The 15053-nt window shown below is 31.8% G+C and overlaps 1 protein-coding gene across 2 annotated transcripts in view; it reads right to left on the minus strand.

The window, feature by feature from the left end:
• The window catches only part of BDP1 (B double prime 1, subunit of RNA polymerase III transcription initiation factor IIIB), an 89240-nt gene that overhangs the window by 43781 nt on the left and 30406 nt on the right, over nucleotides 1–15053 (minus strand). For both annotated transcript variants that reach the window (XM_031966806.1, XM_023495817.2), the window contains exons 9-15: nucleotides 14360–14503; nucleotides 12769–13047; nucleotides 11656–11803; nucleotides 10009–10167; nucleotides 8271–8436; nucleotides 4188–4297; nucleotides 835–1015 (exon numbers count right to left, since the gene is read on the minus strand). In XM_031966806.1, the coding sequence (XP_031822666.1) occupies nucleotides 835–1015; nucleotides 4188–4297; nucleotides 8271–8436; nucleotides 10009–10167; nucleotides 11656–11803; nucleotides 12769–13047; nucleotides 14360–14503 (1187 nt within the window). The remainder of the gene's footprint in view (nucleotides 1–834; nucleotides 1016–4187; nucleotides 4298–8270; nucleotides 8437–10008; nucleotides 10168–11655; nucleotides 11804–12768; nucleotides 13048–14359; nucleotides 14504–15053) is intronic.

Here is a 15053-nt window from a genome sequence, read left to right on the forward strand (position 1 = left end):
TAAAAGAGAGAATAGGAAATGTGCCCCACATGTGCCCCAAAATGTTTATATCAGCCATTTTTATAGTGGCAAAGAATAGGAAACTGAGTGGATGCTCATCATTTGGGGAATGGTTGAATAAGTTAGGTATATGAATGTTATGGAATATTATTGTTCTGTAAGAAATGATAAGTGAGCTGAGTTCAGAAAAGCCTGGAAATAATTGATGCTGAGTGAAGTGAACAGAAGCAAGAGCACATTGTACACAATAACAGCAAAATTATGGGATAATCATTTGTGATGGACTTGGCTCTTCTCAATAATGTGGTGATTCAAGATAATTCCAATAGACTTGGAATGGAAAATGCCATCTGCATCCAAAGAGAAAATTACAGAAACAGTATACTGAATCATAGTATTTTTACATATTTTGTGTATTCCCCTTTTCTTTCTTGTGGTTTTTTCCCTTTTGGTCATATTTTTCTTGTACAATATGATAAATATGGAAATGTGTTTAAAAGGATTGTACATGTTTAACCTCTATCAGACTGCTTGCTGTCTTGGAGAAGGGAGAAAAACTGGTAACACAAAATCTTACAAAAATCTTTATATGTGTTTGAAAGAACAAAATATTATTGAGGGGAAAAAAACAAAAGACTGGCTACAGAATATCCATAAAGTAGATCTCTTCAAAATTCAGATAATTTTAAATTAAGGTTCCCTTTTTTTTTTTTTTTACACTTGGGAAATCTGCTTATCACAGGATTTTGGCTTTATGTATCATACAGTTAACAATTAGATTTGATTTAGAATCCAAGGATTTTTTTTTATATTGGAAATAAAGACAATACTTACATCTTTGGTGACACTGGACTCATTTTTCTCCTTTTCGTCCTTAGTTCCAATTTTGTCTTCTGATGCCAGTACTTCTTTCTGGTCAACTACATGTGGTTTTGGTCTCTGCATTCGACCCTTCATTAATCTCGGTGATCTTAAAGTACTTGCCTTATTAGTTTCTTGTAAACCACCTGTTTCACTGGGGCAAAAAAAAAAAAAGGGATAAAATAAAGGATGTCTTCTTTCTAACACATGATCTGTTATTTAGCATTTTACTATATGAGAATTACTAAGACAAGATGGAATATAACTCACTTTGTGAAATATTTTCTTAAATACCATTTGTAAATTTATTAAATTTTTTATTATTATCAATTGTAAAGTTAGAAATGTAAACACAAACTTCTTGTCATCTTTTAGGCACTCCATTAAACTTCTATAAGACAAAAATAGAGGGAAAGAGAAATAACACAAGGGGAAAGAAAGAAGATAGAAGAAAAGGAATATGTTGGGAGTGAATTATTCTAGCAGGCAAGGATATTTATGAATGAATTAAACAGTTATCAAAAAGCAAAAGCAGCTGAAAGTTTCTGTAATAAAAGTTTCACTTCTCAAATATATAGAGAGATAAAGTCAAATTTATAACAGTACTTCCCTAATTGACAAATAATCAAAGAATGTGAACAAGCAATTTTCAGAGGAAGAAATCAAAGCAAATCATATGAAAAAATGCTCTAAATCACTACTGATTAGAGAAATGTAAATTAAAACAACCCTAAGGTACCACCACCTCACACCTATTAGTTTGGCTAATATGACAAAAAGGAAAATGTTGGCTGTTTGGAGGGGATGTAAGAAAACTGGGATACTAAAGCATTGTTGGTGGAATTTTAAACAATCTGATCTTTAAAGCATATTCAGAAATTTGCTCTGAGGGCTAAACTATATACCCTTTGACCCAGCAGTATCCCAAAGAAATAAAAAATAAATAAATGAAAGAAAAAGGAATTAAATGTACCAAAAAAAAAGGAGTTTTTTTGCAGTAACAAAGAACTGGAAAGTAAGGACTGTCTATTAACTGAGGAAATGGCTGAACAAAGTGGGTACACGATTGTTTCTTACATACAGTACAGTAAGTAGTATTTCATCACAATGAGCAGGATGGTTTCAGAACAACTTGATTTTACATGAACATGCAAAGTGAAGTGTTGAAAACCAGGAGAACAGTGTAAACAGTGAGAGCAATATTGTGTGATGTTAAAACAGTGAATGACTTAGCTATTCTCAGAATTACAATAATTCAAGACAATTCCAAGGACTCATGATGAAAAATGCTATCCACCTCCAGAGAGAGAACTGAAGAAGCCTAAATGCAAATCAAAGCATACTTTTCATTTTATTTTTCTTAGTCTGTTTTTTTTTCACAAGATGATTAATATAGAAACATGTTTTGCAAGGCTGCATATATATATAATCAATACAAATTGTTTTGTATTGCTTCTCAATGAGGAAGGAGGGGACGCAAAGCAGAGAATTTGGAACTCAAAATGTTGAAAAAAGGTGAAAAACTTTTTACATAGAATTGAAAAAAAGTAAGTGTTTTGGGGGGAAATAAGTTTTTGTTTTTTTAAGCAACTGAGTTTGTTTACAAAGTGAATTTTTATACATCTCAATGGATCTAATAAGCACTTATAAGTGTGATATCATTGCTTCTTAGTTCCTGATCATATAATACTCAAACTATAGTAATACAGTGAGAGGAAAAGCACCTGGTGACAAAGTGGACAAAGTGCTCAGTCTAGAATGAGGAAGACCCGAGTTTCAAACATGCTCAAGACACTCATTAGTTGTATGATCCTGAGTAAGTAATTTAACCTGCTTGCCCGAGTTTTCTGAATTGCAAAATGTGGATAATAACAGCACCTATCTCATAAGGTCACTAAGTGGATCAAATGAGAATGTATAAAGCATTTAGCACCATGTCTGGTACACAGCAGGCACAACATAAATGTTTATTCCTCAATGAAGTGCACACTTACTATTTGGCTCCCTTTGATGCACATGGCATCGTTTTTTCTCATCTCAGATATCACAGATTTAGAGCTGGAAGGGCCCTAAAAATCATCTAGTCCAACCCTTCATTTTACAGATAAGGAAACCCAAAATTATGAAGTGAATTGCTAAGTCCCCTAAGTTATATAAGAAACAATACATTCTTCTGTTGATCATACAGAGAATGATACTGTCTCTTTTTTTTAAGTAAATGCTCCTTTCTAAAATTCTCATGCTGTTATTGTTGTGAAGTTGTGAAATGGTCCATCAATTCTCAAGAACAATTTGGAACTATGTCCAAAGTGTTATAAAATGAAGCATACACCCTCTCACCTAGCAATACTATTATTAAGTCTATACGCCAAAGAGATAAATAAAAAAAAAGGACCTCTATGCATAAAAATAATTATAACAGCTCTTTTATTAGTTGTGGCAAAGAACTGGATATGGAGCAGATACCTATCAATTGAGGAATGGCTGAACAAGTTATGATATATGATTGTTATGGAATACTACTTGTATTATAAGGAATAATGAGCAGGATGGCTTCAAAAAAGCTTGGGAAGTCAGGACATTTTACACAGTAACAGTAATATTGTATTGATGACCAAATGTGAAAGACTTTAGCTATTCTAACCAATACTATGAACTAAAACAATTCCAAAAGACCTATGATGAAAAATGATCTCCACCTCCAGAGACATCTGATGAACCATAAGTACAGATTGAAGAACATTTTTCCTTCTTTTTTTTTTTTTAAGTGTACATAACTTTCTATGTAAACTGAGTACTATATTTATTGTCTTAAGAGATAGAGGAAGGAACAGAAGGCTAAAGAGAACTTGAAACTGAAAATTAAAATTTTTAAACATTTTTTAAAATCAAATAAATCAGTACAATTCCCATGTTGTTAATCTATTTATTAAATTTGGATTTGTTTAGTATTCTTTGACAACAGCAGTAAGAAAGGAGCTTTATAACCTATAAGAATAACTGTCATTTTGGTATGTACTCAACATTCAATTGAGCTGGATTCATTTACACTTTGAATATCTTAAATAAAACCAGTAGAGACAAAAAAAAAAAATCAGAAATTAAAATTGCATTTTTAGACAACAACAATGTAGTGATTTGCCTTGCCTGACTATGCTTATTTGTTACATGGGTTTCGTTTTTTCTGTTTTATTTTTAAATTAAGAGGAGGAAAGAAAAGAAATACATGTTAGTTGAAAAACAAAATAAAATGAAAAAATCATCTTCCATGCATAACGCCACTACTACTAAATGCAATTTTTAAAACTATTTTACCTGATACTTACTCAAAGTTAGCTTCAGGTCCTTGACTCTCTGTGACCTCCTTTCCAGTAATATCAAGAGAACTGCTTTCATCTTTTCCTAGAGAACTGCTTTCATCTTTTCCTATGAGATTCTAGAAAATTGTAAAATGTTAACTTATTTATACTTAATAGTCTTACCAAAATAAGCTTTTAAAATTTAATTCAATGGCTAAACTTAAGAAATACAAGAAAATCCCATACAATATATAAAAATGTATTAAAAAAAAAAAAAACTGACATTATAATATGGGATGATAACATTTTAAACAAATGCACCAGAACTTAAGATATCCAAATGTAACTTTCCTTCTAAGTTTCAGAGGCTTGCTCAAGCAACATTTACTAATCACTTAGTATGTTTCTAGGCACTAAGCTAAAGGCTAATGATACCAATTCAAAAAAATCAAACAATCACTATTTTCAAAGAGTTTACACTCAAAGAAAGAAAACATTAATACGTCTATAAGTATATGTTGAATAAATATAAACAGAATACAAGATAACTAAATACAAGTCACAGAAGTAGGGCACTAACAGCTGGAGTCTTCATATGAGGTTACATATAGAAAGTGATATTTGAGATGAATATTGAAATGAAGGCACTCCAAAAGATAAAGTGAGAAGGAAGTCCATTCCAGACAGATGGGAGGACTAACACAAAAGTACAAAGACAGGAGAGCCGTAAGGAACAGAAAGCTCATCTGGGTAGCCAGGACAATGTAGGGAAGAGGAATAATTCAGAATAAGGCTGGAAAGACAGGATGGGATTGTAAAGAACTTTAAAAACTAAGTAGAGACACCAGGGAACCCTGAAATTTAATGAGAAGGGGAATAACAAATGGTCAAAATGGTGCCTAAAAAAAATCATTTTAGCAACTATGTGAAGGATAAACTAAGGAAGAGGTGAACTTGAGAAGATCAATTACTTGTGTAAGAAAGAATAAACTAGGTATGCAAATTTTAGTAGAGGAAGAACTAGCAAAATTTGGCAAATGATTAGATATTTTGGGTGAAGTAAAATGAAAAGGTGAAAATAAACCCAAGATTATAAAGCTAAGAGTCTGAAAGAATGATGATGGCTTTGACAAAAACAGGAAAATCTACAAGAAAAGTGAATGAAGGGAGAAATTTATGAATTTTGCTTTGTACACAATGAGGCAGAGATAGCTCTAGGATATCCAATTTAAAATGTCAAATAGGTAAAAAACTGAAGTTCATAAGTCTGTATCCCAAAGAGATCATAAAACAGTAAAAAGGACCCAGATATGCAAAAATATTTGTAGCAGTCCTTTAGTAGCAGCAAGGAATTGAAAACTAAGTTGATGCCCATCAGATGGGGAACAGCTGAGTAAGTTATGAATAGAATATATTGTTTTATAAGAAACGATCAACAGGATGATTTCAGAAAGGCCTGTAGAGACTTACATGAACTGATGCTCAGTGAAGTGAGTAGAACCAAGAGAACATTATACTCAGAAACAAAATTACGTGATAATCAACTCTAGACATGGCTCTTTTCAACAACAAAGTTATTCAAGCAAATTCCAATAGACTTATGATGAAGAGTGCCATCTGCATCCAGGAAAAGGACTACAGGGACCGAATCTGCACCACAGCAATGTGTTTTCCCCATTTTTGTTGATGTTTGCTTGCTTTTTTTTTTTCCCTCAGTAAGTACTCAGAAAGTACAGGACAGATTTAGGCATAATTATGAATGAGTCAGAAAAGAGAAGAGAATAAAATTTACCAAAAAAATCAAAAGAAAAAAAAATAATCAGAAAAGAACAGTGTCAAATACTTTAGGGAAGTCAACAAGGACAAAGACTATGAAAAAAATCAATGAAATAGGCAACAAAGAGATCATTAATTAACAGTGAAGAGAGTTATTTCACTTGAAGGATGAGATATCAGGAGACTTCAACAAAAAGTTGAGGAAGAATAGGTTTACAATTAATAAATGGTGAAAGGATATGAACAGGCAATTTTGCTTTCAGAAGAAGAAACCTAAACTATATATATAACCATAAGAAAAAATGCCCCAAATCATTCATAATTAGAAAAATGCAAATAAAAACAAAAGATGACCATAAAATACGTTTTGTTTTTTCCTTTTTTTCTCTCCAATTGGAATGCTTGTCAAAAAAGAAAAAAAAAAAAAAGACTGAGAAGAAAAAGAGAAATGAAATGATGGTAAGAGAATACATACAAGTTTTTCAAAGGAAAAATGAAAAGTATGGGTATACCTTGTTGATGTTTTCTTTTTTTAAGGTTAGAGGAGAACTGTATGCATTGAAGGTCATAGGAAAAGAACCAACAGAAAGGGAGATGGTGAAGAAAAGAGAAAGAATAATAGTGGTAGCAACTTGGTAAAGAATATGGGAAGAGATCATGAAATCATGGGCACATGCAAAGGACCTCAGCAGGGGTTGTTATCAGAAAGTGAGGGAAAAAAGAGTAAAGAATAATATAAAAGGGTTTTAAGATGAAAGGAAGAGGAAGAAAGTAAGCATAATTCATGGCTGGGAAAGAAATGGGCAGTGTTGGGAGTAAAAGATCACTTGGTATCAAACTAGAAGACAGTGTGCAACTGAAATGTTTAACTATAGGACTGAAGACAGGAAAAGAAAAAAGACAAGTTAAAGTAGGCATGACAAAGTACCACATGGTAGATGGATTGAAGTTTACAATGAAGACAACACAAAAAGGTTTAGGAGGAGATAGAATAAAAGGTTATAATAAGAAAGAGGAATATCAAGAGTTTTTGACCTAGGATGATATCCAATTTGTGAGCACCCCTCTTCATGATGAAAGTGCTAAAAAAAAAAAGTCCTAAGAAATGAAAAAACTGAGGAATCAGAAGTTTGTGGCAACATCAATATTACTGTTTAAGTCCTAAGTACAGAGTATTAAGCTTTAACAGCTTAAAACTATACTAAGGCTTTTGGAACATCCTCTATAAAGGTAGAAAGCGAATAGCAAAAAAAGACAGTGGTCCAAATGCTAAACTCCTTGAGAAAAGCAAAAAAAGGTCCTGATGGTCAGTATAGAAAAGTCACCACGATTATTCAGGTCAAAAGAATATTCAATCATGTCCATTTCAAAGCAGCAGCAGTTGCTAAACATAAAGTATGAGTGTTTCAAGGATTGTTTAGATACTTAAGACACACACACACACATTATGTTGGAGGGTGCTGAGTATAAATGAAAGTTTAGCCAGTGCAAGAGATAAAGGCCAACGATTTAGAGATATCTTGGGACAAGACAGATATAAGTGAGAACCAAAAGACAAAAGAAATCAAAGAAAGCCCAGAAATGAAAGGAAGCTTGATCACTATGGAAAAGCAAATTGGGCATGGGAGGGGAAAAATTGAGAAGGATAGGGATGAGAAAGGCAAGTGGACATTGACAAGGTAGTTTCCTCTTAGGTAAGCAGTGTGTAAGTAACACAGAGTTACAAGCTAGATAGCTTAATGGAGAGCAGTGGGTGGAAGATGATTTTAATAATTATATTCACAATAAGAGTGGTATTTCCTGGAAATATCCAAGGCTATTGGACTCTAAGTGTTCTGTGTGATCCTCCAGATGGTGTGGTAATGATGATGCTATTTCTCAAAAAAATTCTTGGAATGGTATTTTCAAAAATGTTTTCAGAAAAACTTCACAAGCTATACAACTAATATCATATTTCTTTTAAGGTTGGCACATCTCAATTCAATTATGATAATTCCATCATAATTCATTTTTACACAAAAGCAATATTATGCAAGTTTATCAGCTGTAGTTAAATTTATTTTTGGTTATTCCCTAAAATGATATTTATATTCAAATGACAAACATTTGCTATCAGGAAAGAGTTTCAAAAATGTCTTCAGTAATAGTAGTTATCATTAGAATAAGTACCGTGATTCATCTAGAAAACTTTATCATTTGGATTCGTAAATTATAACACAGTGGTTTTTAAAATATACAATATTATTCCGAAGTCATACTCCAAGCAGTTTAATCAACCATTTGAGGGAAAAAATTTATCATTTATTTTCAACTTAGTCTCTCCCTATTCCTTACCTTTTCAACATTTCCTGGAAGTTCTGGAAATAAATTTTTGTTCTCTATTTCAATTTCCTTTTCAGTAGTTTCTGCTTTTTTTCCAGACGGTCTTAACAAGTTGGGTTTAGGCCTTAGGGGACGTCCTCTCACTTTGGGCTTGCCAGTATCAGTTTTTTCAACTTCCCTTTAAAAAAAAAAAAAAAAGTCTAATATTTAAACTACATTCAAACTATCTGAAGCCAAAGACATGTAATTACAGAAAATAATGCAAAAAACAAAGTTATTATAAAAGAGATAGTCTACTGAACTATGGTCTCATTTTAAAGAGGTATAAGATTGTAGAATGAATCCCTAACCTGTCCTTTAATATCTGTGTGACCCAAGTCAGATTACTTAACATCTGTTCTCAGTTCTCGAATTGGTACAAAATGGATAATGATACTTACACCATCTCAGTCAAGGTGTTATTGTGACAAAAGTATTGACCAGAAAAAAAAAAAAAAGAAGAAATAAAAGAGAGTGATTGAAATGCCTTTAAAAATGCACGTAAGGGAATACAAGTCAAGAAAAACCCAATAAGCAGAATAGTCATAACAATAGCATGGTGAATTTGACATAACTTTTTTTTTTAAAAACGGCATGTGAATTTATGATTTCAAATGTAATACATTTTCTGCTCTATTTTTTTTATGGGAAAAAATGTTCTTTTTTTAGTGTTCATTAAATTTAGAATAGAAAAAAATGTCCTTTTTAAAGATAATTAAACGCATGAGATTTTATGAAAGAGACTCTCTGAGAACCACTTTGATCAGTGAGACATAGTTTCTACTTTTTAATCAAATGAATGGATAACAAGGAAACTAGAAGTTTCCATGGATATCAGGTTATCTATATATTCTACTTCAAATCCCAAATCCTTTTTAGTTAAATTCATGCAGTACAACAGACTGGTCTAACTGTCCACATGCAAATAAATAAATAAATATATCAAAAATGGATGAGAAATCTCCATACATACACACATCCCACCACCATCACATGCAAAGGATTTTCAAGGGTCTAAAATTGTAGACTTCCACAAAAACTTTGCTCCTTCCCTTCATCATGCCCCTAGTGATGTTACATAATTATACATAACACAAAAAAATCCCCAAAATGGCAAATGGGAAGGTGGATTATAGACATAACTAAATTGTACCATGTAACTAACAACTTGGAAACAACAAATGGCATAAAATATATAGTTTCATTTCAGAGGAAAACAGTGTTAGGCTGCTCACCTAGTTAGAAAACTGTCCAAACAATACAAGTATAACTGGAATATTTAAAAAAAAAAAAAAAAAAAAAAGAGGAAGGTCTCTCGTATGTTGGCTAGAACAACAATGTAACATTGATGGGGGGAAAAAACAGAAAAAGATGAAAATATCTCAAAGGATGAGGATGTGCACTGACAGAAAAAATAACCACATGGATAATAGCTTGGGTTCTACAAAATCCAGGAAAGGTAAAACTGAAAGCTAAAACACTTAGGACTTAATGTCTTATAAAGGTACTGTTATAATCAGTAACTTACTAGGAATAATATATCCCCTTCTAGAGTATCTAAAGATAAAAAAATGACAGAATTCCATATGCCATTAACATATTCACTTAATTGCAAAAGAAACACATACTGAAAGTAACCCTTGAAAGTGTCATGCACATTCAACACATAATTTCTCTTCATCTTATAATTTCTTCTGTAAAAAATACTTACGGGAGTTTAATATTAGTATCACTAATTTTTCCTCCTGTGTTGCTCTCAATTTGAACAATCTGAAGCAATTCTTTATTTTTGGCTTTTGAAGGAGACAAATCTAAAACCTCTGATTCAGAGGATTCAACTGCAGCTACTGATGTGGCATCACCTTGATTACTGAAGAAAAAAAGCATGGTGAGAGAGAAGTGGTATTATTATACTTTAACAAGCACAATCAGAGGTCATTATAGCAAGGAAATTCTAAGTATGCAGTTCACACTTGAGAAGATGATCTCACGCAATTACTTAAGAAATGCAATTCGATGTTGTTCCTATTGCTTCTTTGTACAGTATTTTCAGTGAATAACATTCAAACTTGTTCCTAATTAATACAATTTGTTAGAGTGTACCTATTTTCTAATATTTACATTCATTCAAAAATACAGAATAACAGTATCTACCACCTGAAAAATGCCATCCACATCCAGAGTCTATGAAGACTGAATGTGGATGAAGCCACAGTATTTTCATCTTTTTTTGTTTGTTTACTTTTTCTTTCTTATGTTTTTTTTCCCTCTGGGTTTGATTTTTCTTATACAACATGACAAATATAGAAATATGTTTAAAAGGATTTTAGAAATATGTTTAAAAGGATTTTACATGTTCAACCTATATCATGCATCTTTGGGAAAGGGGAAGGTAAGGGAAAGAGGAAGGAAAAAATCTGGAACACAAAATCTTATTAAAACGAATGTTGGAAACTGTCTTTATGTGTATTTGGAAAAATTAAATGCTACTGAGGGGAAAAAATGTCTATCACCATCAAAAATTTACATAAGTTTTACAATCGAAAAGAAAATTGATTTAGCTACTAAAACAAGAAAAAATGAAATTATTAAAGACCTGTATTATTTGTTTGAATGGGAAGTGTACCTGAAACTCATATGCAAAGAAAAACTGAGTTTCCCTAAGTATATTGCAAAAAAAAAAAAAAAAAAAAAAAAAAAATCTATCTTCAGATTAAGTAGCTACTACAAAGTCAAACAAGCTTTGTTCAAGAGAGACCCTAAGAAGTAGCAAAATATAAAATGATTACTGCATAAAGCTGGATCGTACAAATTTATACATACAAAGTATCTGAAGCACTACATTCAAGGATAAATTACATTATGTGTAATATGTGACCATAAAGTAATAGGGCCGTTTCCAGAAGCCAAAGCAACAAACAAAAATCAGTGTATATCTAATTTTTAATGTAAAAGACCCAAACCAAAAGGATAAGAAATAGGAATTTAAGGAGTTGGTCATTGATTGGCATTAGTTGAAACACATATAAAAGAGCATTTGGTGACAGAAAATACTAGGTGGTAAATGTCTTCCTCTTCTAGATAATATTAGAAGTCTTTTTTGGAGGAGTAGAGCTAACAATCACAGTTTTAAATCTACATTTCAAGTTCTAACTCTTCCCCACTCATTGAAAACAACATGCAATCAAATCCTCCCACTTTTCAAATCAGGTGGCTGTGTGCAGAAGCAATCAAATTTTATTTTATTTTACTGTACACTTACTTTAAATTATTTAAATAACAAACCATGCCCATAAAACCAGCATAATGTAGGAGAACTAGAAAAACAAAGTGAACTTTTTATAAACATTAAAGTTACCTTGCTAAAGAGATGTGCTCAGTTTCTTTCTCATCATTTTCACTCAATGGTATGCAAGCAATCTCATCTAAGTTTTCTAAATTGGAAACTTCCAAGTCTTTATTACATTCATCCCCATTTATTACAGTTACCAAAAGTTGACATTTCTCTATTAATAAACAATGATAAAAAATGAATGTTATTTTCAAAACATGAGAAAAATTTTCCCAATAATTTTTTTTTAAACAGAGAAGTATTTTCTGATGGTGCTATCTATCAGGTGTATAAAAATGTTTCTAAGCATATAATCTGAAAAATACTGAATATTTAATGACTGATTTAATCAATAAAAAAATTTTTTATCATTGACTACATATAAACCACCATATTAGGACTCTCTTAAAATCTAAATGCAGAATTACAGTAGAGTACTAGTTATCTTTTTATATAACATAACTTGAGTAAAAATTCTGCTATTTTTTAGGTGTATGACCATCAGTAAATGACTTAACATTTCTGCATTCTAATTTCCTTATGAATAAAATAAGAATTATACTTGGCTACCTGCCTAAAAGGATATCAGGAAGCAATTTATATATAGATTGGCTGTATATGTAAACCACTTTGAAAATCAAAAAGAACAAATAATATAACTGTAAGCTATTAGTATTATTTTACCAGGCAGTACCAATTTACCTTGAAGGCGTATCTTGATGGACCAACTATAGTTAAATTAGTGGCCAAATTACTTGTGGTTCTTTTGATCTGTTACTACTTCTTTTATCTTTAATTCATATGTCTTAAGCAATACAAATTTTTAACTCATGATGGAAAAAACAATGTTTGCTCTATATCTAATACTTTCACTTCCCCACCTCACTCTCAAAGTAACTAGTGGTAAAAACATGTAAGTTCTAATAAGTGTTGTTATGCTTCTGATGAAAATCATTTCCAAATGCCAATCCATCTCTGTCAAAACAATAAATAACTTGGACACAGTACTATGAATATAAATTCACACTCAATAGTCATTATTTAACAGGAATTATTCTAAAGCAAAATTATTTAACTGCACAACAAAAACTGCATAATCTTTAACTTTACTCTAGATTTCTGCTAAAAACTGTCACTTACTCTTATTTGGTTTTTCTCCTTTAGGAGTGTCTGAAGGACCAATGGCCTCTTTTGAAAGATTTTCTGCTTCTTGCTCATCAGTATCATCCTTTTTCTTCCTTTTCCGTTTCTTTCTGTTTACAACAGACTCTAATACAGTCTGTCCAGGTACATTCAAAGACTGATCATTTTCTTTCTCAACAACTTCAGCATCTATTTCAGTTCCTTCCACGTCTGAAATTCTAGCATTCAAAGAATTGTCTGGATCATCACCCACTTTGCCACTGGCAACTCTATTTACTAAAAACAGAAATATCTATGAATTTCTATTTTCACTTTCAAACTGTAATATATATTTTTAAGGCAGGCTAATTGCCAACTTTAAAGAAAAAAACAAAGGCAAAAGAATGAAATGAACATAAAAATGAAGCAAATCTTCTCCACCTCAAAACAGTAAACATCATTTAAACATTCTGGATACCAGCACCTGTTTTTAAGAGTATTCTTGATATAAAACAAGCTGTAGTGAATTGAAGTTTCTTGCAGATACAGATCTGTGATCCTATGAACTAAAAATGTTCTAAAAGGAACTTACTAAATTAGAATTAATAGATTTTAGAATTTATTATTGCAGAATTGATGTTATTTCTTTCCATCTGGTATAGGTAGTAAGAGAAAAACAGCTAAGAATTATACTATGAAATGAAGTATGATATTCTCTCTCTTTTTTTTTTTTTTGGGCTGAAGCCATTGGGGTTAAGTGACTTGCCCAGAGTCACACAGCTAGGAAGTGTTGTCTTGATACCACATTTGAACTCAGGTCCTCCTGACTTCAGGACAGGTGCTCTATCCACTGCGCCACCTAGCTGCCCCTAAGTATGATATTCTCAATACTATTTCCACAAAGAGACAACAAAGTGGAAGAAGCACTTGTGAAAACTTTGGATCTGGCCCTAATTCCATCACTAACAAGATGTTTTGATCTTGGTAAAGATAACTGAGTACATCAGGTTCAAATTCCTCAGTTGTAAAATAACCTGCTAGCTCTAAGATCCTATGATTTCATTATTTCAGCAGAAGATACTATGAAAGGAAGATTTAATTTATGTTTGTAGACCAAGAAGTTTATGTAGAAATGATTTTCTAACAAAAAACAAAATTGCCTTACAGATACCAGCAGTAACTCAAATGCATTAATGACATAAAACAAATCTCCTAAGAGAATTAAATTTTTGTTAAAAAAGAAATTATTATCAAATACAGAATAATTAAAGATTGCTTCTATACCGAAAATCAGTACTAAAGTATTGTGATATGATGTTAACATATATAGGCCTATATAGACAACATATCACACCCATCATACTCTAGGATTTTAAAATACAACTTTGGAATATGCATGTATCAAGTTTGTTAATAAAATATTCCAAAAAATATTTACGGAACAACTCCTATACAGACTACTACTCATAAATAACTATAAAGTCAAAGAAAAATCAATTACCCTTTAGTTGAATGCTCTGATCCTATGTTCCCAAATTACACAACCAGTTATAAAACCTTAGATACAGCCAAATCAACATTATTCCATACTCTTATTTACAATAAATACCATTTTGTTTTTTTCGAGGCCTAGAAGACTTCTTCTCTTTTGTGCTTTGATTTTTTACAGTTTTCTGTTTTCTTTTCTCCTCTTCAGCAAGAACCTTCTCAAGCAAACGAGCAAAGAAATTGAAGTCAAAGGGGCGTTTCTCTTCTGTCCAAAATAAAATGTAAAAAAAAAAAAAAAATTCTAGTCATGACTTCCAAAATATTCTAAAAGTTAAGATAAATACATTATCTAATGAACTCAGGGCATGCCAAAAAGCCTACTCAGTTCCACCTGTCTTCCTGCTACTATCAACCCTCTAATACTATAGGAAATACAACCCGATAATGACAAAAATCAACTAGGTGGCAGAGTGATTAGTGTTGGAAATCACGAAGACCTAAATTCAAATCTAGGCTCAGATATTTACTGTGTGACCATGAGCAAATCACTTAACCTGACTGCCTCAATTTCCTCATCTATAAAATGCTAATAACAACAACTCTCTTCCCAGTGTGGTTGTAAAGATCAAATGAGATACTTTTTGTAAAACACAGTGCCTGGCACATAGCAGCTATCATATAAATGCTACTTACTGTTTATTACTTCTATTACCACCACCATTATCATTATTACTACTATTATATCCCTTTTAGCAGCATTAGGAATAATACACAAATTAATGTAACAGAAAATCATGAAAGAATGGATCCAAAAC

Source organism: Sarcophilus harrisii, chromosome 1, assembly GCF_902635505.1.
Source record: "Sarcophilus harrisii chromosome 1, mSarHar1.11, whole genome shotgun sequence".
Lineage (NCBI taxonomy): Eukaryota > Metazoa > Chordata > Mammalia > Dasyuromorphia > Dasyuridae > Sarcophilus > Sarcophilus harrisii.